This window comes from Leucopleurus acutus (assembly GCF_964270905.1).
Source record: "Leucopleurus acutus genome assembly, chromosome: 21".
In the NCBI taxonomy this organism is placed as follows: Eukaryota; Metazoa; Chordata; class Mammalia; order Artiodactyla; family Delphinidae; genus Leucopleurus; species Leucopleurus acutus.
The window spans coordinates 32,853,398-32,880,418 of record NC_139163.1 but is presented as its reverse complement, the minus strand read 5'-3'; the positions used below and the strand labels follow the sequence as shown (position 1 = coordinate 32,880,418).

At 52.7% G+C, this 27,021-nt stretch overlaps 1 protein-coding gene across 1 annotated transcript in view; it reads right to left on the bottom strand.

Moving 5' to 3' along the window:
• The window catches only part of IKBKB (inhibitor of nuclear factor kappa B kinase subunit beta), a 47,490-nt gene extending 20,715 nt beyond the window's left edge, over nt 1-26,775 (bottom strand). The window contains exons 1-5 of the mRNA XM_082863664.1: nt 26,696-26,775; nt 25,986-26,108; nt 15,344-15,438; nt 13,848-13,965; nt 11,430-11,499 (exon numbers count right to left, since the gene is read on the bottom strand). Coding sequence (XP_082719790.1) covers nt 11,430-11,499; nt 13,848-13,965; nt 15,344-15,438; nt 25,986-26,090 — 388 coding nt within the window. The 5' untranslated portion in view covers nt 26,091-26,108; nt 26,696-26,775. The remainder of the gene's footprint in view (nt 1-11,429; nt 11,500-13,847; nt 13,966-15,343; nt 15,439-25,985; nt 26,109-26,695) is intronic.
• Nucleotides 26,776-27,021: the final 246 nt, after the last annotated feature.

Below are 27,021 nucleotides of genomic sequence, written 5' to 3'. Positions count from 1 at the left end.
GCCTTGAGCAGTGGTTCTCAAACTGCACTGCCTGGACCTGCAGCATGCAGACTTGTTAGAAATGCAAAACCCTTGGGTCCCAATCCAGACGAAGTGAATCAGAAACCTGGGGGTTACCCCACAATCTGTGTTTTACCAAGCCCTCCAGGTGATGCTGATAAAGATTGAGAAGGGGAACTCCTCTGGTCTAGAGGCTCAAAAAAAATCTAAATTCTGCTGGGCAGGTAAGGGAGAAGGGCCCTCTGGGCAGAGAGCACTTGGTCATCTGCTGTAGAGTCCGCAGGGCAGAGATGGCTCCAAGGAAGAAGTGGGGGCTCTGGAAGGAGAGAATGGGGGCACCTTCAATACATCTGACGGTCCAACGTGTGCCTGTTATGCGCCCCGTTCTCTGCTGGGTTCTGAGGGACATAAAATCAGGGAGGGCATGGTCCCCAACTTTAAAGGGCTCAGAATCTAGCTGGCAAGGAAGGAGCCTGCACAACCTGGCTGTGAAGTCACTTGATACCACAGCTTCTGCCGTGAAGAGCAAACATGACTATGCGACTGGCGCAGGATGGCCAAGGCTACGACTCCAAGCAGGACGTGATTTTTACCCCTAAGAGAGGTTTAATAACTTCAACAGAAGTCCTAACAACCTGTACTACAAAAGAAAAAAATGAAGAAGTATTGGAAAGAGATAAAATTACCTTTAATTGTAAATGATCTGACTCTATGCCAGGAAGACAAACTGGAAAAATTTAGTAAGTTGTCTGGAAGCAAAACAAGTATATACAAATCAATAGTTTTTCTCCCTGTCATAGATCCAGTTGAAAGGAAAAAGAAAATAAAATCCCATTCACATTAGCAACAAAAATTCTAAAACACCACGGGATAAATTTAGCAAAAAAAGTAGTGTCATGTGAGGAAAACAATATGGCATAAAGAAAAGCAATACAAATAACATAAAGAGGTTTTAAAAATTCATGGCAACTATGGAAAAGAGTAAGGAGGCTCCTTAAAAACTTAAAAATAGAGTTACCATATGATCCAGCAGTCCCACTCCTGGGCACTTACCCAGAAAAGACAAAAACTCTAATTCAAAAAGATTCATGCACTCCAGGGGACTTCCATGGTGGCACAGTGTTTAAGACCCCGTGCTCCCAATGCAGGGGGCCCGTGTTCGATCCCTGGTCAGAGAACTAGATCCCACGTGCATGCTGCAACTAAGAGTTCACATGCCACGACTAAGGAGCCAGCAAGCCACAACTAGAGTCCACCTGCTGCAACTAAGACCCGGTGCAACCAAATAAATTAAAAAACAAACAAAAAGATACATGCACCCCAATGTTCACAGCAGCACTATATACAATAGCCAAGACATGGAAGTGACCTAAGTGTCCATTGACAGACGAATGGATAAAAAAGATGTGGTACATATATACAATGAATACTACTCAGACATAGAAAAGAATGAAATAACACCATTTGCAACCACATGGATGGAACCGCAGCCACATGGATGGAAACAGAGATTATCACAGTAAGTGAAATAAGTAGAAAGGTAAAGAGAAAGATAAATACCATATGATATCACTTATATGTAGAATGTAAAAACTTATTTACAAAACAGAAATTGACTCACAGACATGGAAAAGAAATGGTTACCAAAGGGAAAGGCGGGGGGGGGGGGGATAAATTAGGAGGTTGGGATTAATAGATACACACTACTATATATAAAACAGATAAACAACACGGACCTACTGTATAGCACTGGGAACTCTATTCAGTATCCTGTAATAAACTACAGTGGAAAGGAATCTGGAAAAGAATGTGTGTGTGTGTGTGTATACACACACACACACACACGCATGTATGTATAACTGAATCACTTTGCTGTACACTTGAAATACTGTAAATCAACTACACTTCAATTAAAAAAAAAGAAAGAAAGCTTTATGGCAAAAGACACTATACACAAAGCAAAAGACCAAAAAAAGGGAAAAAAATATCTGCGGCACATATGCCGAAAAGCATATACCTAACAGACAAAAGCTACTACAAATCAATAAAAAAGCAACCCAGATGTTAGGGTAGCAAGAAAATATTGTTTTTCCTTTTTTGAACCTCTATTTTTCAAAATCATAATGTTATGTTACTTTTCTAATAAAAAAAATACATAGCTTTTTACTTTAAAGGAACATAAAAAAACAAAGAGGTGGGTTAGATAGGTGGCTCCAAAGTTTTTGGATTCAGACCAGTAGAACTAAGAATAAAAACTGAGGATGGGATCCAAGAGAAGATTACTATATTTCTATTCTGCGAGGTTAAGTTCATCTAAAAATAATAAATACTATCTATTTTATTATTATTTTATTTATTCTATATTATTTAGTAATTAATAATGTAAAAAAGGAAAGACCATTTTAACACATACACACAAAGAAAGCAACCCAGTAGAAAAAACGGCAAAGAACAAGTAAAGCGGTAACTTACAGGAGTAGAAATGAAACGCAAACCGTGAACAATTATGCAATTATGCACAAAGTCGCTCAAGCTTACTGGCCGTCCACAAAGTGCACATTAAAGCAACACTGAGGGACTTCCTTGGTGGCGCAGTGGTTGATAATCTGCCTGCCAATGCAGGGGACACGGGTTTGATCCCTGGCCTGGGAAGATCCCAAATGCCGCGGAGCAACTAAGCCCGTGTGCCACAACTACTGGGCCTGCGCTCTAGAGCCTGCGAACCACAACTACTGAGCCCACAGGCAACAACTACTGGAGCCCATGCTCCCAACAAGAGAAGTCCCTGCTCGCTGCAACTAGAGAAAGCCTGTGCACAGCAACGAAGACCCAACGCAGCCAAAAAAAAAATACGTTAAAAAAAAAAGCCACAACGAAATGCCTTTCACCTCTTCAGCTGGCAGGAATTTTAGATGAGAGATAAAAGGCACTCCCTACGTTGCTGGAAGGAGTAATAACTGCTGTGCAATTGGGGGAAAGAAATATGGCAAAAGCTATTAAATTTTAAGACATACATATCATTTGACCCTTCATTTCCGCCTCTGGTAATCCAGCTTACAAAATCAAAAGCACTATCACATACAAATACGGATGTGGACTGCACAGTGTGGAGTGAAATAATTAGAAACTAATGGAAAGTCATCAATCAGGGAACGGCTGAACAAATTATGGGAAATCCATAATATAACAGGCAATTATTAAAAATTATTTAGGTTTATATTACCCAACTCAGAGGGATGTCAATGATGTTAATGGTATGAACCTTTTTTTTATTAGGAAATAAAAGGTAAAAAGCAAAAGTGATCACAACACTAAGAGAGGTTTACTAACGGGTCTTCGGCCAGGGCACAGCAGGGAGGCGGGTAAGAGAGAAGTCCTCTGCAGAAACCAAGGGATCAGATATGCTGATTAAAGACTTTCATGCTGAATGTTTCCTGAAAACACTGGAGAAAGTCTAACTGAGAGTTAAACACCCAACTTCAGGGACTTCTCTGGTGGCTCAGTGGTTAAGAATCTGTCTGCCAATGCAGGGGACACAGGTTCGATTCCTGGTCTGGGAAGATCCCACATGCCGCGAAGCAACTAAGCCCGTGCGCCACAACTACTGAGCCTGTGCTCTAGAGCCTGTGAGCCACAACTATGAGCCCGCGTGCCACAACTACTGTTGCTCTGCAACAAGAGAAGCCACTGCAATGAGAAGCCCGCACACCACAACGAAGAGTAGTCCTCGCTCTTCGCAACTAGAGAAAGCCCGCATGCAGCAACGAAGACCTAATGCAGCCAAAAATAAATAAATAAAATAAATAAATTTATTTTAAAAATAAATAGATAAACACGCAACTTCCATCTTCTCGGGGATGTTCCATCCGCACATTAAGTCAAATCGCAAAACCTCTCCTTAAATCTGCCCCTTTTTCTTTTTTTTTTTAATAAATTTATTTATTTGTTTTGGCTGCATTGGGTCTTCGCTGCTATGCGCAGGCTCTTCTCTAGTTGCGGTGAGCAGGGGCCACTCTCCGTTGTGGTGCACGGGCCTCTCATTGAGGTGGCCTCTCTTGTTACGAAGCATGGGCCCCAGGCATGCCGGCCTCAGTAGTTGTGGCACGTGGGCCCAGTTACTCCGTGGCATGTGGGATCCCCCCGGACCAGGGCTCGAACCCATGTCCCCCGCATTGGCAGGCAGACTCCCAACCACTGTGCCACCAGGGAAGTCCCTAAATCTGCCCTTTTAAACCCAGCCTTTGACCATAGAGTTTCAACATTTCACACCTGTTCCTTCTTTTCTTTTGTTTCATAACTGGGTACAGTGATTGGCTTAGGTCCAACAAACGTCCAAATGAAGGAACACACTCGCTGCTTTCAAAGTGTGCCTCACCAAATCCCCCCAAACATTGTTCTTGGTTACAGTAACTTTTAAAAGACATGCTTTTTATCAGCACTTTCATTTTTATTTTACTAATCTTTATTAAAGAATCAAAGCAACGTGTAATAACAAGTACTAATAATTGCACAGACACGACATTGCACACAGGGATGCTGCCACTGCTGCATGTGAACGAGCGGCCAGCGGAAGCACCGTGTGGGGAGACTGGGCATGCCTGCTCAGTGACTGAGTCACAAAGGCCTGCTTGGGTATGTGACACAGTGTCAGGGTGTAATACATAAAGGCGTGGGTCAGTTTGTTCAAGAGCAGGATATACGAACATTGAAACTCACTGTATTCAGCGCAAGTAGAAACACAGACTAAGGCAAGGCCTCTGAAGTTAGATGTGAACCTCTCAGAGCCAGTGACACAGGGCACAAGCAGGGGAGGTGTCCCAAGAAGCTCCCAGGGAGGGCAATCAGATCACACGGAGAGCGCTGCTCTCGACACTACAAAGATTGAGAGTTGTCACCAGGTCTTTAGGGAGGACAGAGGGCAAGCTGGTGACCAAGCCAGTGATCACTATTAACAGCTGTCTATTTTTATGCTTAAGCAACTGTACATGACAAACTTGAGTCCTCATTTCGGGGGAGTCATTTATTCTCAAATGCTTTTTTGTCAACTTAATAAAGCCCGGAATTTAAAAACCCTATAGGTGTTGTGATACACAGTTTCTTGGACCGAGTGAAACGGTCAAAACCTTGATGGGCAGGAGCTCTTAGACAGCTCCCCTTACGGGATCAGTCCTTAAAAGGCTTAGTTCAGTCTGACGGTGCCCTGTTTTACACAATGGTACCTCAGGAGAGTGTCATGAATTGTAATTGTCTCAAGCCAAGAGAATCTAATTTGATTTCAGTTGGATGGAACGTAAGAATTTGAGATGAAGAACAACACCTTTGTGTCTGAAAGTTTCTTAAAAATCGAAGGCCCTAACAATAGAGGTACTACAAGCGTATAGAAATGGAAAAGCACACCACAAAGCAGAAAAGCCTGCAGGTTAATTTCTCATGTTCCAGTGATAGAAAAGTGTTGCCAAGCAGTACTCCGTGTGAACTGTTTTACACCACGCAGTGGCATTTCCTAGGACAGACGCTGCTCGGAGGGGTCCGTATCTGCCCCCTCCTGCTGTCCTTGTCAGGAACAGCACCCAGGTCTGGACCCCAGCTTTCTCTCAGCTCAAGAGGGAGACACAGACATTATAACTGAAGACGGTGGCACTCCTGGAGTTCTTACTGATGAGCCAGAATCCCAAACCACACTCCACAAATTAGGGAACAGACAGGACCAGCTAGACTCCCGCGTGGAGAAACAGCTGTGTAAGGATCGTGTCCATGAAGCCTAGTGAACATACCCTGAACTGAAAGAGATTACTAAGCTCTCCTGAGAATATTGTTGCTCAGGATACAGTCCTGAGCAGCAATGGAAGAAACGGAAAGATAAATGGACCAGAGAGCTGACGCAGAGATTAGAAGGGAAAGAAAAGACAATTACCAGTTGGTGGTCTGAGTCAGCAGTGCGGGAGAAGGGCAAGAGGACATTCGTTCACACAATAAAAACTGGCCGCATGCCTACTATGTGCCAGTCACTTTGGTGTCACTGGGCTTTCCAAGCAAAACAGGCTGGAAGGCCAAGTGCAGACATGTGGAGATTTAGTCCAGCTAATGGTTTCTTGGCTAAAAGAGCCCCTATGACTCATCAGCAAGGTAGCAAGGCAGGCACACCAAGTGCTGAGAGAAAAGTGCAAAATCATTCTCTCATTCATTCAACCATCCTCAGGAAGTGTCTTCATACATAAGTGTGCCAGGTGTTGTCAAAAATGTGCCACTGGATCGAACCGTTTTCTTCACTTACTGCACAAACAGTCTGGTCGATGGGCCCCAAACCCAGAAGTTAGTCCTTACTGTCAAGGACAGGCAGAGGTCATATAACAATAGCAGGGAAACCAAGTCCTGAGTGGAGGAGGCCACGAGGGCACAAGAATCCCGAGAGCGAGACCCACTGTGCTCGCCAGGCCAGGGCGCTCCCCATGGAGTGGCAGGTTGAAAGCGCAGGGTCCTGGGGAGGGGCCGGAGCGCATTCTAAAAAGGAGCATGTGGACAAAGGCTCACAGGGGGATGGGAAAGTGGGTCTTGAAGTTGGCTAGAGGGGATCAGGAGAGATGGGAGGCTATGAGGTTTGGTCTTGATCTAGTGGTGGATTATGACGAAAGCATCCTTTCAGAAGCATGAAAAATGGGTTAGTAAAATGGGAATAAGGACTCCAGGTAAGTGATGTGCTGCGACACTGAATGAGCAGAGGTGGTGGGAACAGAAAGGGAAAGTGCGATGCTCAGCACAAGGGAAAGGATGGAGACTCTTTTTTTTTTTTTTTTTTTGCGGTACGCGGGCCTCTCACCGCTGTGGCCCCTCCCGTTGCAGAGCACAGGATCCGGACGCGCAGGCTCAGCGCCATGGCTCACGGGCCCAGCCGCTCCGCCGCATGTGGGATCTTCCCGGACCAGGGCACGAACCCGTGTCCCCTGCATCTGCAGGCGGCCTCTCAACCGCTGCGCCACCAGGGAAGCCCTGGATGGAGACTGTTTAAATGGGATGGTGAGGACCAGGAAGAGGGCAGGTTGTAGGAAGAGACGAGATTCGAGGTCGGCAGCCGTGTCGGGTAGCTGGCAGAAAGACAGGGCCAGTGACCCAACAGAGAGGACGTCAGGAAGGGATTGGCTTTAAGGAAAACGTCTAGGACTTCAGTTTGGAAGTGACTTGGGGAGAAATGTTGTGTAGACGTGAATATGGAGCTGAGGGTGGAGGTCAGCGTTCAATGTCCTGACTTTGGAAAAGATTTGGTGGATAAAGATGTCGTGAGAACGGCCCGGCACACAGAATACTAGTGGAAGCAGCGGGCGGTCACCCAGGTGCAGAGAGGGACACACAGGCTGGGGCAGGAACAGACAGACAGCATCAAGACCAGGTTCCAGGCAGAAGATGATGCATGAGGACCGCGGGAAGCAGGCGGGCTGGGGCAGTGCAGCAGATGTCAAAGACATTCCGGGCAACCTTTCTGAAAATCAGAACCTGAACAATGAAAAAGCAACATTCAGAGTCAGAAGGGCCCCTAGGGGTCACCCAGCCCAAATGACTCATTTAAAGTTGAAGACGCGCAGGCCCAGAAAGTCACCTCGGTTTTCCAGAGAGGAAAGGCCCTCGTCAGAGGCAGCAGAGCTGGAGAGGCAGTAAGGCCAGGACTGAGAGCAGCTGTCTTCTCTATTATGATTACATTCATTAATCTGGTTATTTACGCCTTTCCATGTATTTTATATACAAATGACCTGGATTGCTGAGACTAGGTAGTTATCTTTTATTATAATCAGCAGTGCAGTCAGAATTTAAGTATTCAACAGAATAAGCAAGGAAATCCACAATTACATAAACACAAAACAGAGAGCCCAGTGTTCTGACTCCCTAAAGCCCTGAGTTCCCTTTGGAACCCTCCCTGTCCTGTAAGGTGGAAGGGCTGGACGCCTGCTAGGAGCAGCTCTAACAGGGACAGAGATGGTGACTCAGAGAACGGAGCACAAACAAAATGGGGAGCGGGGGCCCTGAATGCTTAGAGGACAGGATGGTCGGTCACCATGGTACCCCAGCCACCTGGAGAATCAAGATGGGTGCAGATCTAAGATCTAAGACGGTGATCGCTTTCCGTCCCGCCCAGCTGGCCTGGGTGTGGGCAGGTCCCCGCTCTTTGGGCAACAGAGACCTGGGCCTCCAGAGTGCATAGGGGTTTGCTGTCAGCTGGCAGAGGGAAACACATGGCAATATTTTCCAAAGGATAACGAGCACACTGTTTAAATAGAGTCCACTGAGATACAACTTCCTGGAGCTATTTTAGGGTTGCTTTATGTGGAAGACAGAACACTTCCAGCTGCCTCTGCCACCTGTCCCCAGACCTCTTACTAGCATAAGAGCAATGTTCTAACAGGCCTGTCCGTCCTGGCACAGGACACGGGCTCACCCACGTGCTTGCCGGGCGTCTGCTCACTCACTCATGCGTACTCTGCAAGATCTTCTCGGGCAACGTAAAGCTCACTGGAAAAAATCCCGCCTACGTCTATCATCCTGACGCTGCTTTGAGTGGGCATCTCTGAGAGGCCAGGGGCACCGAAGAGGTTAAAGGCAAGTAGGTGTCACCCAGAGGAGAAGGTCGTGAATCTGACCTGGCAGGCAAGGGTGGGGCTCTGCCCTTATCTGAAGTCAACCTGGCAGGGATCAGCAGGGCAGCTCCACAAAGGGGACGTGCGGCCGGCCCTTGGGACAAACTGGAACAAAACAGGTTCAGGAAATGTTCCAGAATACAAAAGAGTTATGTTAGATGAACTCGCAGAAAAACTTTCGGACTTGGTCTCTGTGACGACATCCATGCAAAATAAATAAACTTCATGAATCTCGTACACAAATCATAAAAGGGAGTGAAAGTACAATACAGGCTTATCAGCAACCTCCACCGAAGCCTGCAGATCAGGGGGCCTAACGGCATCCCAGAGGCAGCCACTTCCGGGGAGGGACGTCTCAGAAGACAGCCACCTGCCTGGCTCACTGGACCCCAGCCTCGGGTCACAACCCAAATGAGGGCGACGGAGGTTTTCTAAAAGGGGTGCTATGAACCCAAACCCAGGGGGGAAGGACAGGAGGAAGGGACGAGCACGGGCTCACTGCACGTTAACATGGCAAGCAGAGCGTGTGCTGGGATTACGTGTCCCACCTCCCTCACTCCACCCTCCTAACGGTTCTCACGTGGTGAGTTATGTTCCCACCTCACAGCAACTAAAGCTGCTGCCCTTAAGAATTAAATAACGTGCCCTAGGTCACACTGCCAACAGGTGGAAGTGCTGGTATTTGACCTGGGAGTGTTAATTTAATTACATGTGGACAGCAGTTCTTTTAAATAAAAAAATAGGTCCTTATTCTAATTTCCTTTGGGATTTATTTCATTTGTTTGACAAATATTTACAAAGAAGCTGCTACGTAAGGTACTACTGCTGTTCCAGATGCCAGGGGCACAGCAGTGACTAAGTCTCGGCCTTCACGGACTTAAGTCTAGTTGACTAGTGCTTCAAAGCCTCATTATTTCCAACCTGGGGCCACAGAGAGGAAAGACAGGGAATCAGCGACCTAAAGACCTTTGATACTCATCCACCAACAGGAGAACGGAGCCACATAAGCACGTGGAGTGAACCAGTCTCCTGTCTTCATGACTGTGACTTACATGTAACTTATACACAGACACCTTGAATGCATCACAGGAAAGCTACCGCAGGAGGCCAAGGTAACTGGATGTGACACGTGACCACATCAAGGGACACGTGACCAGCAGAGGCTCCATGAATATCACTATAGTCACTTGAGGCAGTAGAAGGCTGCGTGGGCAAGTAGGCGGTTTCGTGTGCTTGAGCCAATAACTCAAAGACTTTCTTAATAACGATCTACCGAATGCACAAATAATCTCATGAGGGGAAGCACAATATCTGAGGGAATAACATACAGAAAAATGACCTGAAGCAGCTCTAACCAGAGAGAAACAAAATCAAAGTTGCCCACGAAGAGCAAAAGAATATTCCCCAACCTTCTAACCTGCCTTCAACCCAACAGAGAATAAACTGATGATGTGGCCACTGGGGCGAAAAACAGGTAAATGTGTAAGCACAGCATGGATGGGCCAGGGTGGGGCAAGGTGTCGAGGGAACAGGTGGGATCTTGGCCTAAGGACTGGACACCCTAGGGAGTCAGAAAGGGCACCTCCCACACACCCACACGAGGGAAGCAGTCTGGCCGGTGACGGACGCCCATGCTGGTCACGTAAAACCGGTGCGATGTTTTCATGCTGCACACCTGAAACTTACATGTGTTACCTGTCAGTTATACCTCAATAGAGCTGTAAAAAAAAAACCCAAACTGGTGCCAGGTCAACTTGCCCTCACCGTGAACCCCATCCACAGGACAGGGACACCGGCTACAGGGGGAGAGGGAATTTTCTATGTCTGACCGCTCGGATCCTAACCTTAAGCATGTCATCCCTCGGTTCCGCTCACTTCCTTCTTGCACAGAGTGAGAGGGAGGCAGACCCGGAGCCGCGGGGACCAGAGGACCCCTGCCCTCCCAGGCCAAGCGTCAGCCAACACAGCTTTACAGACGTGGTGAGACGGTAACAACTGGTGAACCTGGGTGACAGGTGTGCGGGTTTCACTACTCTTCCGACTTCCCTATATGTTTGATATTTTCCTAAAAAGAAAGTTTGGACGCATAGAAGGAAAAAAGAATACAGCTTCGAAGAGGTTGTGGTGGCAGAGGGGTGAAAATGACGTCATTCCCCAAATCTGGGGGCAAAGGTTCAGTTATGAACTCTGGGTACCTCTCAACTTTAGATCCTTGCACCACCAACCTCGGAGGTTTACCCCTAAATAATAGCAGGCACCAGGGTGGAGGAGACTGGATCTGACCCCTGCAGGCTGAGGTCAGGCTCCTGCTCCCCAGGCCAGCCGGGCTGCCAGCCAGGCCTTCTCTGAGGGCCATGGACACACTCCTTGGAGGACACCACGGGCACCAAAGGGATAAACAAGGCCCGTTTTTCCTAAGCCTATGGCCAGCAAAAGAACCGCCAGTGTGGAAGTGGAAAAATTCACTGCCAAGGGATGAAATTCATTCAAAGGACAGACAACCTACTCCATCACTGGCTGTTCTGGGAAAGTAGGGAGTGGAGCTTTTAATGGGAAAGGAAATGTCTTACCCTATATACACCATCGTTCACTTCATGACTTAGTCCGGAAGGAAGGGAAATCTATTTGTGTTCAGTGCCAGCCCGACTAGGCCCTGCTGACATCCCCACCGTCCCCCGTCCTCCACCACCGTCTGTCCCCGACAACCCCACCTCCGTAGAGACCGGAGGACCAGTCGTCTCCCCTCCTCGCCCCCAGAGGTCTCTCCCCGGAGCGCACGGCCTGACTTCCAGGGCTGGGATTTACCGATATCGCTCAGCAAGGTGAGGATGGCTCCTTCCCGCAGGCCGCAGCAGTTCTCAAACTGGTTCAGGTACTGTCAAGAAGGGGAAAGAGGCGTCAGGGGGAGCGCTCACCAGCCACCAATGCGCCCACAAAGTGTCCTTCACCAGCCAAGGCCGTCTGAGCACTCCCCGGGCCCTGGGCCTTGGGGACCTGGGTGGACAGCCAGCCCGGGCAGGACAGGCAGGGTCGGTCCAGGCGGGGAAGGAGGAAGCATCTGAGAGCTCCTAGAAGTGCTCCCGTGTGTAACCCTAACCCTAACCCTGAGTCATTCTCAGAGTCTCACCTGTGCTGCGGTCCTGGGGTATGCAGGCCCATCTGAGCTCAGCCACAGTTGGTCCACTGCTCCCGAGAGCCTGAAGGAGCCACTGAACACCTCCCTCCAACCCCTTCCCCGACGCGGCCTTGCTGTGGGGTGGGGATGACAGCAGGGCCCGGGCAGCGAGCACTTCGTGCGTGCCGGGCACCTGGCAGAGCCGCGTGGACGGGCTCAGTGCAGCCTCACCTGCCCCATCTCACTTCACCCTTTCTCCCGCTCCCCTGCCCAGGCCAGCACTGGCGGCATTTCCACTTCACAGGTGAGGGTGCTGGACGGGAGGGGTCCAGCCATCCGTCTGCCACCACGGCCGCTGCGCAGCAGAGCCGCCATAGGACACAGGTCCACCTGAGGCTCGTGCCCAAACGCTCAGCCCCTGTGCCCTCCTGGCCCTGGCAAGCCTGTCGAGGGACTCCATCTGCTGCTGGAAGCCGGCCTCAACTTCAGGAAGTAACTTCCCGACGGGGTGCCCCGTCGTTAATTCACACCCACATCCGCGCACGTCCGCCAGCCGCTCCCTGCGACAGGCACACACACGGCACTCCTTCAATCAGCTCTGGCTTTTACCCTCGCTCCCGTACTGGCCAAGCTTGTCTCCCCAGACCAGGTGCGGATTCTGAACTTTCTAGAGATGCGAAAGACGAGCCACCTCATTTGGAGAACAAAGAGGACAGACCGCGGGCACCCCAGGTGCCCTGGTGACCACGTGGACCAAGGCCCCGTGGGGTACAGTCGCTTCCCGCGTCCCCTGCACCATCCTGCACCCCGTGCCAGGTCAATCACGCCAAAGTCTGTGTCAGTCTTCCCTGGCCAACGGCTCCCTGCTGCCTACAAGATGACGTCCAAAGTCCTCTGCCTCTGTAAGCTGGTCACCTCCCACCCCTCCCACGCTGCCCTCTAAGGACTGTCCACTCAACTACAATGACACGGCTTTATCTCCCTAAAGAGCTGCAGTTAGGAATCAGACAGCTGTCAAAGATTAGGAAGATAAAGGGGAAAATGGAAGCGTTGTCAAGTTCCCCATTTGTCATCGGTTATCAGTCCCGGCCTGCGGGTTGCCAATGACTGTGCTCACATCCTGCCCTGAACCCCAGGATGAGCCCATCTCCCAGGATGGGAGAGCCACCCGGGCACACCAGCCCTCATGGAAAGTCTCCTTTGGAGAGGGAAGGTGGGAAGGGCCGGAGAGTGCTGGGAAAGCACGCGATGCCGGGTCCCGGAAAGTGCTGAGTACGGATGGAAGAACTGCCTGGCCATCCTGACCGCGCCCCCGAACAATGCAGACCTTTGTCCAGAGTGCGAGGTGAGGGGGGTGGAGACGAACAGGCAACCTCTTTTCAATACAAAACCAGCTCCTGCCCAGAGCTCTCATGGTCCTCGTGCGCCGGGCGCTATTCCCTTCACAGACGGAGGGGGTCCTGCGGCTGGGACCCACTGGCCGTGACCCAGCCTCTGCTGCTGCAGCTGTGTGAGGCCCGGATGCCCACGTGGGCCCTCGGGGCCGCGGGGCCCACCCTTCACACGGGATCCCATCCATTTTACCCACGTCACGGGCTGCTGAGAATCACATGAGGCCACGTGTAAGAGCGGCTCATGACACTGTTCCGGAGATCGCTGGGGAGGGGGACACACAACGGTCCCCGACACCCACCCCGCAGCGTGCGTTCTGGCAAAGGGACGTGGTGGACGCGGCGGGAAGAAAGGGAGACGGGCCCAGAAGCTGAGTCAGTGGGGCTCTGGGTCCCCAGCCCAGCTGGCCCAAGCCAGTCCCTTCCTGCCCCACTCCAGGACCCCAGGCGGCCACATCTGGGAGAAGCCCTCTGATCTGGGCCAGTGGCCACGACGACACCGAAGGGCTCAAGTGGCCCCAGCGTGCCGAGGGAGGAAGACCCGTCCTGGAGTCTGACCAGCCTCTCCCTGCGCTCGGACCTGGTGGGTCTTCCGCGTCACGTCAGGGACAGCTGCGCAGGGTGCACGGCAAGCCCCTCCCTGCCCTCCGTGCACCCGTAACCCCGCGACCCCGCCCCAAGGCTCCCGAGCGCCCTGCCCGGCCCCCGCAGCCTCACCTTCCGCAGGTCCCCTCCCTGGCAGTACTCCATGGCCAGCAGGGGCAGGTCGTTGGGAGCCAGGCTCTGCATGCCCTCGGGGACGTCCCGGGCGGCCACCACGTTGGGGTGGTTCAGCCTGGGGGGAGGGAACCAGTGAGGGAGGGCGGCCTGCAGGCACCGAGGGCCCTGGAGAGCGAGCGGCGGGGCGGGGAGACGCGGGGCTCACCACTCGCCCAGGGCCCGGGCAGCGCTCCTGTCAGCACCGTAGCCCAGCTCTGGGCACCCCGTGCAGAGCTCCGTTCTCTTCAGAGTGCCCTTGGGAAGTCCTCCCTGTATCTCCGCACTGCTCTGAGGCAGAGAGAGCAGGGGGACTTCAGATCTCACACCACTGGGCGGGGATGGTGTGTGTGGTGTGGTGTGGTGTGGTGTGTGTGTGTGTGTGTGTGTGTGCGTGTGTGTGTGTGTGGTGTGTGTGTGTGTGGGGTGTGTGGGGGGGGGTGTGGGGGGGTGTGCGGGTGTGTGTGTGGTGTGTGTGTGTGGTGGGGTGTGTGTGTGTGTGGTGTGTGTATGTGTGTGTGTGGTGTGGTGTGTGTGTGGGGGTGGGGTGTGTGTGTGTGTGTGGGGGGGGGTGTGTGTGTGTGTGTGGTGTGGGGGGGTGGGGTGTGTATGTGTATGTGTGGGGGGGGGTGTGTGTGTGTGTGGTGTGTGTGTGGGGTGGGGGGTGTGTGTGTGTGTTGTGTGTGGGGTGGGGTGTGTGTGTGTGTGTGTGTGTGGTGTGTGGGGGGTGGGGTGTGTGTGGGGGTGTGTGTGTGTGTGTGGTGTGGTGTGTGTGTGGGGTGTGGGGGGGGTGGGGTGTGTGTGTGGTGTGTGTGTGTGTGTGTGTGTGTGGTGTGTGTGTGGGGTGGGGGGTGTGTGTGTATGTGTGTGGGGTGTGTGTGGGGGGTGTGTGGGGGTGTGTGTGTGTGCGCGCACAAGCGCGTACGTGCACCTGCAAACAAGGGGACGCCTCCCCTTTCCCTGAGCTCCAGCAAGGAGCCCCTGTTTGGGACCTGTCGGTCTGTGAGCTTCCCCACGTGCCTTCCTGGCTGGGAGGGCACCCTGGAGGAACGGACGGCAGCAACAGGCTCAGGGCACGGGAGACTCACAAACCAGCTCGGAATTGGAAACACTGGAGAAAAAAGGACTTTTGCCAACAAAGGAAAAGTCACTGCGATGGCTATTTTAAATAATTGAATATAACAAAGAAAACCCCCAAGAGCCCTTGGCAAGGCCAAGTGATGGCTGTAACTGCCGCTCCTCCGGAAGTCGCCCCTCTGGACAGTGGGGCTGGGGTCCTTATTGAGAGACTGGGATTTATGACTCCTGCCCAGACAGAACTGGGGCTGCTGCTCCACATCCCAAAGCTCGGCCTGCTAGCTCCCTCCAGAGTCATTCCGACGTCCCAGGCCCCCGGCCCTGCAGCCCCCCGGCCCTGTGGTCCCGCACCCGGGCGCACTCGTGCACCAGGCCCTCACCTCCTCATGATCTGGATCTCCAGGCACCAGCGCTCGCGGTTCCGGGGACTAAGCTCCTGCCGGCACTGCTTGATAGCGATCTGTTCGCCCGTTTCCTGCAGAGGACATGTACGGGAGGATCAGAGAAGGCCGAGGGTCAAATCCGAAGCCGTCTCCCTAGGACCTGGAGCACGGACCGCCATCACCTCCAGGCTCCCGAGGTCTGCATGGGTGCCCACTTGAACAGACGTCCCCCCGTCACCTCCAGCCCGTCACGTGGGTCCCCACCAGCCCCAGCTCCCAGCCTGCCCCCTCCCCTCATCTCTATCCATCCCAAGTCCACACGGAGGCCTTGCTCCGTCCCCACCTCCTCCACGAGACCTCTGCCGGCCACTCCTGCCCCAGAGGGTCCTCACTCCTCAGACCCCAACGCTGCTGGACGTGACCTCCGACCCATGCGAAGGGCACTTCCCTGCACTTCAACCTAACGGTTAATGCCCTGGCTTCAGTCTTCATGCTTCTCCCTCTGGGGGGTTTCTCTCTCCAGAGAGAATGCAAGCCTGGTATAGAAGATGGAACACAGGCCGATTCAAATCCCGATGCAGCCATGTACCAGCTCTGTGACCCTCGGCAGACCACGAGGTCTGGCTCAGTGTCTTCAGCTGTAAAATGGGAACACTGACACCCACCTTTCAGGGCTGTCACGGAGCTGAGCCCCTAGCAGTGTCCAGCCCTTAGGGGTGTTCAGTAACACTCTTGGGGGCAGACCCATGTCACACAGGCACTCCAGGCATGTAAAACCCTTCCAGGCTGGGCTCTAACCTGCCTTTCCATCACCCACCGTCGACTCCACCCTAGGTGTCTGACGCCAAGTCTAGGTCAGACCATCGGCCCGGTCCTGTGCTCTAGGGTCTCTGCTCTGGCTCGTGCAGATGCCAGGCACTGACCCCCCCACTCCTTCATTGTACTTACCTACCAAAGACTTACTTTCCATAGGGTCACAGGGTTATTTTCTCTTTTCTCCGTTAAACTATGGGCCCGTCCTTCCTCGTGCATTTAACCCCTAATGCAGTACCTGGCACAGTGCCCTTGATGGAGGCCCCGTGAACGAAGGCAATCACTACAATTCTCGTGAATGAGCGACCGCCTAGGCCCCGAGAATAAACTCTTCCCTTCCCCTACGTGTCTAGACAGAATCAAGGACAGCACTCGGCCACCACCTCCTGGCTCATGGGGCCCCCAGGACGGCCAAGGGTCAGCAGCTGCCCTGGTCATGGCTCTGTGGCAGCAGCCTGGGTGCTGGCCCTGCCATCAGCGAGCAAGCCGACCTCCACCCCTACCCCGCGAACCCTACACACCTGCGGCGAGACCCCTTCCCCCAACAGCCCACGTGCCATGAGCCCTGGGACAAGCCCCAGCTGGTGGGACGGGCGGAGTGTAAATCCAGCAAGAAAAGGCTTCAGAACGGTACCAAAATCCGACTGGTGCCCAACTGAAGGATGGGTGTCCTACAGGCCCTGTTGGACCATTGTCTCTGTTTATGAACAGGCATACCGTAAGGAATCATAAGCTCTGTAAGTGCAGGAGTTCATTCGGTACAGACGGGACTTAACAGAGGCATGTTGAGGACGTGGCAAGGTCCCCAGGAACACATGCTTCCCGAGGGCAGTGGAAGTGCATCGCGGTCACACGTCCACCAAACTAGCCACTATCCCCGTGAACAAGGACCCACCCGGGAGGAAAACGAAAATGGGAGTCCCAGACGGAGACAGACGGTGTCCACTAAGACCCCTGACTCGCTGGTCAACAGACCCGTCCCTAAAACCGACATTCAAGAACAAAAGCTTCGGGAAGAAGGCGGAGGCATTTTTTGACCATGACGGCTCCAAGGCCTGAATCAGGTACTTGCCACACCTCCAGGGCACTCTCAGAAGTAAGTGGCTTTTATCAAACCCCCACGTGGCTGTGGGTAAGCCTCTGTCGTGCAGTCACCTCACATCCTTATTTTTTTTTCAACAGCTCTACTGAGCTATAATTCACATATCATTCAATTCATCTGTTTAAAGCACACATGTGGAGACTTACTTCCCTGGTGGCACAGTGGTTAAGAATCCGCCTGCCAATGCAGGGGACACGGGTTCCAGCCCTGGTCCGGGAAGATCCCACATGCCACTGAACAACCAAGCCCGTGCGCGACAACTACTGAGCCTGCGCTCTAGAGCCCACGAGCCACAACTACTGAACCCGCGTGCCACAACTACTGAAGGCCATGCGCCTAGAGCCCGCGCACCGCAACAAAGAGTGGCCCCCACTTGCCGCAACTAGAGAAAGCCCGCGCACAGCAACGAAGACCAAGCACAGCCAAAAATAAATAAAGCATACACGTTAATGGTTGGGGCACATTCAGAGTAACGTGGCTAAAGCCACAGTCGGTTTTAGAACACGCTCATCATCCCCCAAAGAAACCCCACACCCATCAGCCATCACTTCCCGTTTCTCCCCAACCCCCTCCAGCGCCAGGCAACCACCCGTCTACACTCTGTCTCTACAGATTTAGCTGTCTGGACAGTTCATCTAAGTGGGATCATACAAGATGTGGCCTTTTGTGATGGCCTCTCACCCAGCACAGTGTTTCCCAGGCTCACCCTGCAGTGGTCCATGCCTGCCTCTGTGCCAACACTCCCTGGTGCCAGGCAGGCACTGATGGCCAGGCTGTGCCACATCGTTCACTCACTTTGCCCTTAGAATCCTGATCTCTGGCCTGGGTTCAGAAGCCCTATTGAAGAAGAGCTGACCTCTTTCAAAAACTGTCAGTCCTGTTGCTCTTGAGCCCATCACTACAGCTGGACGAGTGAACTTGGGTGGACGTTCAGCTAATATTTGTCAAGAGTTACAGTGTGTGTCAAGAGACCACTATTTCTTTAATCGATGTACAAACAGGCTTGAGTTACATCTCACAAGACGTTCCATCCTCTACAGCGTGAACTTCCCGATTCCTCTGCTCTCGAACTGATTTGAATCTGCTTTCGAGTTTCACTTCCCACTAAGCGTTCAGACTAGAACGTTTTCGCCCAGTTCTCTGGTAACTTCAGCAACAGCCGCTCTGACATGCGTCTAGATGCTTGTTTCCAGGTGGGCGGGATCGCACAGGAACCCGGGCTGGGATGCCGAGATCTACCAGTGAGAGAAGACTGACGGCCAGGCTGTAAAAGGAGGTGACGCCACCGGGAGCATCCACTCAAGCGTGTGACGTTGTGATGGACAGTGCCTTATGCACCAGTTTCGAAGAAGATACTGCCACGCATGGTGTGTTACCTCAGGATGACTCTGAGAGTTTAAAAATCTGCACCTACTTTAACTTCAATACACAGAACAGTGTATTCCTTTTCTATTGCTGCTACAACAAACTGCCACCAGCTTACTGGCTTAAAACAAATTTATTTCCTGATAGCTCTGGAGGTCAGAAGTCTGGCAAGCGCCTCGCTGGACTAAAATCAAGATGTGGGCAGGCCATGTCCCTTTCCAGAGAACGCACATCCCTGCCCGCCCCAGCTTCTAGAGGATGCATTCATCCCTTGGCTCATGGCCCCTTCCTGCAGCTCAAAGCCATCAATGACCAGCTGAGTCTTTGTGGTTGCATCACTCTGACACTGACTCTCCGGCCTCCCTCTTCCACTTTTAATGACCCTTGTGGTTACAGTGGGTCCACCAAGATCACCCAGGATAATCTTCCCATTTAAGTCAGCTGATTAGCAACCTTGATTCCCTCTGCCACATAACCTAACACAGTCACAGGCTCAAGGGGTTAGGACGCAGACATTTTGGGAGGCATTGTTATTCTCCCAAGCATAAACAGTATGCTTCCTTCATAAAGATAACAGGTAAATCAAACCCAAAGGGTAGACTTATTAAGTGACTTAGAAAATATTTTATAGACTCTACCTGTATATGCTGGGTGACTGTAGATAACTGTAGTCTTTTGCCCAACACAAACACCGGAGCTAACACACAGCCATCACCTGGCCCATCCCAGAATCCACAAACAGATTCTGATATCGAAGACTGATCCAACATTGGTCTCAACTGCCAAACGAAACCTAAAGAGCGAACTTAACGATATGAACACGGAACACATCACAGACTAAGTGGGCACAGACACCAACACTGACTCTGGACAGCTCAGCTTCGTCCTATGGCGGCAGGGGAAATCCTGACTTCCTAGGCCTGAGTGTCCCATGCAGACACAGACACAACTTTTCTTACCCGGTGGCCCTCTAGGAGGTACTCTGAAACATTCCCATTTTTCCATGAGTAATGTTTCATTTGAAACAGAAACCCAAAGAGAAGGACCTTCCATTGCTAAAAACATACTGGCTCTGGAAAGCGAAATTCAATTCATCGTAAACAGGCTACGAAGATGTTTTTGAAAGTCGGGTTGGGGGGGCTTGGTTCCCCAGCAGCAATGACACTCGAGGGCATGGATGACTGTCTCCACTTGGCTCGGAACCTCCCACTCTCAGCTCAGTTCTCTGGAAACCCAGACTCGGCCCAAACCATCGCAGTATCCGACGCCTAGTAAGCTGGGGCAAAATTCAGAAGTGATGTGTATTTTGAGAAAATGGAGAAAGGGGCCCACAGTGGTACCTACATCAAAGGCAGTTGATTATGAAGGTCCTCTGAGTGTCTGTGACTCTGCCTTTTGCACAGGAAAACACGAACCTCGCGTATAAACGTGGGTATACTCTGAAGTGAGGGCGGCGGGGGGGCATGCATCCTCAGACTTCTGAGACCATCAGATGGTGCTCTTCTAACGACAAGGCGACATGCACGGGAAGCCGAGAGGTCCCTCCACACCCTCAGGTCAGAACGCTGACTCTTGTTACCACGGCAACCACCCAACAGGCCTCTGTGATCCAAGAGCGGGATTAGAAATACCTTCCTTGTTCCTTCTCAGGTCCTCCCTCCAAGATGAGTGTTTCAGGAAGGAGGTGCGAAGCTGGGCCCAGAGAGATCCTAGGGACAGAACCCAGGCCTGAGAGTCAGAAGGCCGAGGTCTAGCCGCAGCTTCACCCCTGATTCAACCCCGGTGACCAGTCTACGCCGAGACGGCTGACTCCACCCAACTCCCTTCGGAGTAAACACCTAACGGGCATGTCGGCCTCCAAACCCACCCACATGGGCTCAGGGGTGAAGCAGGTCAGATCATGATCCCTGTACTCCGCCTGGTGCATGTGCGACCTTGAGCCCATTAGGCCTCTAGGTCTTTATCCACAAGGTGGAGACGACCCTACCCCTGCCGGTGCTGTCAGTTAAATGAGACAGAGCATCTGATCCTTGAGGGCCTGGCGCACATTCCCGCAGCACCGTTCCCTTCCTAGCCCCATGCAGGCGATGCTCTCCCCATCCCACCACCTGCAGTCCACCTCCCGTGAAACCCTGCTTTGAGAAGCCTCCGGCCACCTCCGGCATCGACGCGACAGTGTGGGTGAAGCATCCAGCACAACTGGCAATGGCACTCCCGATAAACAGGAGCCGTGATTACTTCCTCACGACCTGGTGCTCACATTACACTCACTCGGTGTGTTCCTGAGGAGTCACTTTATCCCCTCGACTAGAGCACAGTATGTCAGGGCCACCTCCTTGTTTCCCTGACGGACCCCTGATGGCCTCAGGCCCGTGCTCAAAGTCTTTAAGACCTGAAGACACACAGACAGGCTAAAGTGAGCTTAGTGTCGTCCAGTGAGGGGACAAGTAGAGCCAGCGCCACTTCTAGAGGGATAACCGGTGTGTCCTCAGGGACCAGGGCAGCAACTCCCAGCCTTTCCCATCATAGCGCACAGAGTAAATATGTGGTATCTGTGAGGTACCCTGGGACGTGTCCAGAGGCTTCCAGGGCGTAGCAGCGCCACATCTGGCCCAGACAAGCTGAGAGCAGAGGGGATCGATATCTCAGCTTCTTTCAAATCCGTGTGGGAGGCTGTGGCCCAGAGCCCTGAAGCTGCCGACACCAGAGCCAGGACTTGAGCCCAGGCTGTGCGACTGCGAGTCCTGAGTTTTCTCCCCCTCGCTCCCGAAGGGGGCTGCAGCTGAGGTCACAGAGGTCCCCGCCTCTTCTTCTTCTTCCTTTGTGTTTGACAAACACCTTATTGAAAATATCAGCCCATCCAGAAAGTACTGACCCTTGGGCTGAAGATTTAAGGGAGTATCCACGCAGCAAGGATTGTCAAGGCCCATGCTTGGTAAGAGAACCAAAAAACTCACGGAGACAGGTAGGGTCATTTGTTGCACTGCCCTTCCTCCGTGGGAAATATTCACTTTAGGGTTCTCTGTTTAGCAAGGAAGACATATATTTTGTCATCCAAAGGGGTGTTTTTCCTTTAGTCCTTCAACTGAGCCTGTTCCGGGGTGTCCCTGACCTTGGATCCCCACCTTGGAGAAGCCACAAGCCAGTGGAGGAGGCATGAGGCTGGGATTCAAACAGATGTAGGTTCAGAAGATTCCTGCTCCTTTACTTACTAGCTTAGCCTCTCTGAGTAAGGGGTTGACTTCTCTATGCTTCAGTTTCCTCAGTTATAAAATGGGAGTAAAGACAACAGTACTTCCATTTAGGGTGGTTGAGCAGACTGGAGATAACGCATGTGAAAACACCTCGTCCATGCTGGCAAACAGGATGTTCTCAATAAATGATGGGTCTGGACTTCCCTCACGGCACAGTGGTGAAGAATCCACCTGCCAGTGCAGGGGACACGGGTTCAAGCCCTGGCCCGGGAAGATCCCACATGCCGCGGAGCAACTAAGCCCGTGCGCCACAACTACTGAGCCTGCACTCTAGAGCCCGCGAGCCACAACTACTGAGCCTGTGCTCCGCAACAAGAGAAGCCACTGCAATGAGAAGCCCGCGCACGGCAACGAAGAGTAGCCCCTGCTCACCACAACTAGAGAAAGCCCGCACGCAGCAACGAAGACCCAACGCAGCCAAAAATTAAAATAAATTAATTAATTAATTTTAAAAATACTGAAAAAAAAATGATGGGTCTGATCATTAGTCTGACTCATCTGACTGAGGACACCAATGCTTAGGCTCCTTTATGCTTCTCCTGTGATGAAGGACAAATACTCTCTCTTGTAGACAAGGTACATGGTGTATTAGGAAAACGTACATGGTTGTCATGTCGAATATAAGCAATTACTGTGCCCGACGGGAGTTAAGTAACCACCACCCTATCCCAGCTGCTCTCCTCCAGAGGTTCTGAAAGCAGGGTTGCCCCCCCACCCCGAGAACACGCTCGTGTTCTGATTCTGAACACCGATTAAAGACCCTCCCCTAAGCACCCAGAGCAGCCCAGGGATTTCCCCAAGGGGGGACGCCAGGAGGACCTGGAGTGCTTCCTGGACGGAGCCAGGCCCCGGGCCAGTGCTCACGACACACCTGGGAACGCTGGACACCTCTCCCCCAGCCCCTCACTGTCCACTCCACCCCTGTGTCCTGCCAATGTCACCCTGAAAAGCTCTTAAATCTGCCCACTTCCCCCCACGTCCACCACCATCAGCCCAGTCCAATCTCGCACCCGGACTGCTCCGGAAACCTCTTACTTAACTGGTCTCCCCAACAGACGGGGCAGTGCCAGTGGGGGCCCAGTACCAGATCTCGAGAGCTGACTGCTAATACTCAGGAATTCGGTGAGAAAGGAGGTTAAACCGCCAGCGGCAAGAAACAAGCCGCGGTGGGAGCCTTCACGCTGCAGGAGTAGGGGAGTTTTTTCGGAGAGCTGACCTCCCAGCCCAGCACTGCCTGGGCCCCGCCATGTGTTCCTGCAGCCCAAGCGGGGCTCCCTGAAGCAGCCCTTCCCCTCTCAGCCCTTCCGCTCACATCCACCTGCCATGACCTACCCCTCCCAACCCCCCGGCAGGGGCTCTGAACAGGCCGCGCCCTGGGCCTGGAATCCTCCTCCCGCCTTCTCTGCCCGGCTAGCTTCCACCAACCCTCAGGGCTCCTGTCCAGCGCTGCTTCCTTGGGGCAGCCTTCCAGACCCCCTGACGGACCCCGGCCTCTGGTACAAGGTCTCACTGCACCGGGCCCCTCTCCTGGGTCGCAATGATCACAGCTGGGAGCTTACATTTATAACACTTGATGAATGGCTCTTTCCCTTCTCCAGAAACCAAGAGTGAATGACCCTGTGCACCTAACACACGTGTAACACGAAGAGAGTCTCTGGTGGGGGGGGTAGTGAAAGAAGCCCAAAGCCAGGCAGAGCCCAGGCTGATGGGAACACCCCTAGGCAGAAAACCACGCAGTGCGCGAGGCTGCACGAACGAGCGAGGGTGAAGGGTTCAGTGAGAACCAGCTCCCATGGGACGAGGAGTACTGCCTGCCGGCTCTGTGGGAGGTGGTCTACACGGGGTCCTGGAGGCAGGGGCAGAATGCACACAGAGACGTCCAGGAGAGAGGGGCTCGTCCCACACAGGGCTCAGCTGGGAGCCGACGGGGGAGAGGCAGGGAGTGGAGGGGCCGCAAACGGGAGAACAAGAGCTCGGCCTTTGGCTTTCTAAAAATTAAGGTTTCTGAACAGGAGAAGAAACTGGAAAGCAGTAATTCTAGAGAACAAGTCCATACACATACACACACACACACACACTCTTGGGCTCGCAGCTATAAAGCCAGAAACAAACTCCAACTGACAAGCGTATTCCAAGCCCAGAGAGGAGCAGATGGAGGCCACTTGGGGTGAGACGTGGCAGACACTCAGCACATCCTGATAGAACTCCTCCTGCAGGAAACCAAGACGTCTCCAGTTCAGCTGCAGCGGGACACTTGCTACAGTCAAGACTCCAGAAGCCCTGGCCTGTCTGGAAGCAGCCCGGCCCAGGTCTGCGTGGGGCTGTGGAAGGATCTGACTCTCCTGTCCTGATGCCAGGCCCCTGGCTGCACCCTCTGCACCCCTCCCCCAACCCCGTCCCAGCCACAGGGTTGGCTGGAATTGGCGTCTCCTGGGTGAGTGTGAGAATTATCAGCTGCAGGACTGTCCTCTGCCCTCCAGCTCTGGCTCTCACATTCCTCCAGGGGCCGCTTCATCCACTCAGAGCTGACAGGGTTCAGGGCAGGGCCTTCCAGTTGATACAGGAGGGTGGCTGTCTGAGATGGCCCTCTGCCATGGCTGGCCGGGGGCCTGGATGACCCTCCCTGCTGGCTGCAGCCAGGCTCCTGGGAAGCGGTACAAAATTTTCCATCTCTTGAGTCCAAAAAGATGCTCGCGGCCCTTGATTAAAAAGCAGGAGCCTCCTTCCCTCAGGGGCTCTGGCGTGTCTGAATTTTGGGTCAAGAAACTAGTATTATCTATTTGGTGAGAGGGGGCTCCCTCAAGCAGTGGTCTCCAAATTGGGTATAGGTAGGGGTTTCCCAAGACTGGAATCCAAAAAATAAACACAAAATGAAGCTTTCCTGATATTAACCGTACAGCACCGTCCTCAGATCATCTGTCAGGACACGTGCCGCTTCTGACACTCGAGGGATCCCAAGGAAAATGGGCATTCCACAGGCAGGGGATGGAGGACGTGCTGCAGGTTCCGTGTGCCCCACCTTGGTAGAATTATGGATGGTATTATCCAATTTTAACAAAATAACTCCATAAAATGGACGAATGGCTTAAAGACACTGCTGTGGAGAATTTCAGCGCATGTAACACCAGTACAAACAAACAGTAATATGGAAGACCTAACGCTTGTGGGGTGAGAAACTCACATCAGACACATAAGGAATAAAAACAATGAGGATCACTTTGTTATACAGCAGAAACTAACACACAATTGTGAAGCAATCATAGTCCAATAAAGATGTTTAAAACAAAACAATCAGGGCTTCCCTGGTGGCGCAGTGGTTGAGAGTCCGCCTGCCGATGCAGGGGACACAGGTTCATGCCCCGGTCCGGGAAGATCCCACATGCCGCGGAGCGGCTGGTTCCGTGAGCCACGGCCACTGGGCCTGCGCGTCCGGAGCCTGTGCTCCGCAACGGGAGAGGCCACAACAGTGAGAGGCCCACGTACCGCAAAAAAAAAAAAAAAAAAATCAGGATCTAGCAGAGCTATAAACAAATCGGTCCAAAGAATTCAAAACTATAAAAATTATTTGAAATACGGATGTTCACCCACCATCCTTACCGATAATTCTCACTTTCGTGTGTCTCTGTATAATTCGTGCTGTGAAGTATTGCAAACAATACTGGGAAGACATCATAATGTCTTCTTAAATATTTTTTAAATTCTTTTCAAACATGTGAAAATATTTTATTATTTTCACACTTTAGATTTTTCTATTTTTGCATGTTTCATAACATGTAATATATTACTACACAATGTATTAGTAGGTGTTAGTCTAAGGTTAGCATAGATATGTAATTTTCAATATATATAACTGAAGCTGAAAGCTTAAACTTTTTTTTTTTTTTTTTACTATTTATTTAGGTGACACAGTCATTAAAGCTTGGAGACCACTAACCTAGAGTCAGCTTAGGGGCCCTGAGGCCCCCTCTCTCACTCTCTCCCAAGAAGCCCATGGCCAAGGTGAGTCCCGTTCACCCAGGGAGCCCAGGGTCGGGCAGAGGCAGTGAGGGGGGAGCCTGACCCCAACCCCGCCGCCCCCAGCTCTTCCCAGCGGCACCGGGCCTACCTGATTGTGCCATCGGATGACGTTCCCAAATCCCCCTGTCCCAAGCCGTTCTTTCATTTCCCAAGCCCCGCATGTCTGGGTTGGCAGGGAAGGTGACCAGCTCATACTGATGTCCTGCTAACTCTGTAAGCAATTTGGCGGTGGGGGACAAAAAGCGAAAGTTAAGGAAGAATGGAACACAAGGTGATGGACAAGAGATACTACAGCCCTTCCATGTGAAAGGAGAAAAATCGGAAGTGGTTTTCACCTCGTACATAAACCAGGTTGTTTGGTTTGGTTTTGGTTTTGGTAGCCAACTCCGGCCTTTCGCAGCCCCTCCACCGACCGCCCCCTCCCCAAGCTGTACGGAAGCAGCAGGGAGGAGAGTCCCTCAAAGGACAGGGCGCCCCACTGCCCAGGACCTGCAAGGGGTCCCCCAGCCGGGACCCCGCCCGGGCGCCCTGACCGCTGGCCGGGGAGCCACCCCTCCCAACTCCCCGCGGTCCCTGCGTCACCGCGGCGCGGACGAATCACCGCCCCGTCCCGGGCCCCCGCCTCGCGGCCGCCACCCGGCACCACCCCGCCGGGGCCGGGCTCCGGGGCCTCCCAGCTCCCCCCGCCCAGGAACCCCTGACTCAGAACCCGTCACGGGCGTCTCCGCGAGACTCGGAGAGGAGGGGTGCGAGCCCGCCGGGCAGGTGACACCGGGGGCGCCCGCCCGAGGGACTCACCTGGCGGCGGGGCGCGGGCGCCACCCAGACGACATTAAAGTGCGGGAATCTCAAACCCGCCAGCAGAGCGCCACTTCCTAAAACACTTCCTACTATGACGTCACGGAGCACGTGGGCTGCGGCCTTAAAGGGACTGCGCGGCCCAGGCCCCGCCCTGCTCCGCCCGGTGACCAGCCTTAAGAAACGCCAGAGTCCTCTTCAGACTTAGCGACTTAGACCTGGGCGACTTCTGGGACAGGGAACATGGGGATTTCCTCACCTGGCACCGCCGGGGTCAGCCTGACACGCTTCCTAGACTTTGAACTGGGGGAATTTCCCGGCCCCTG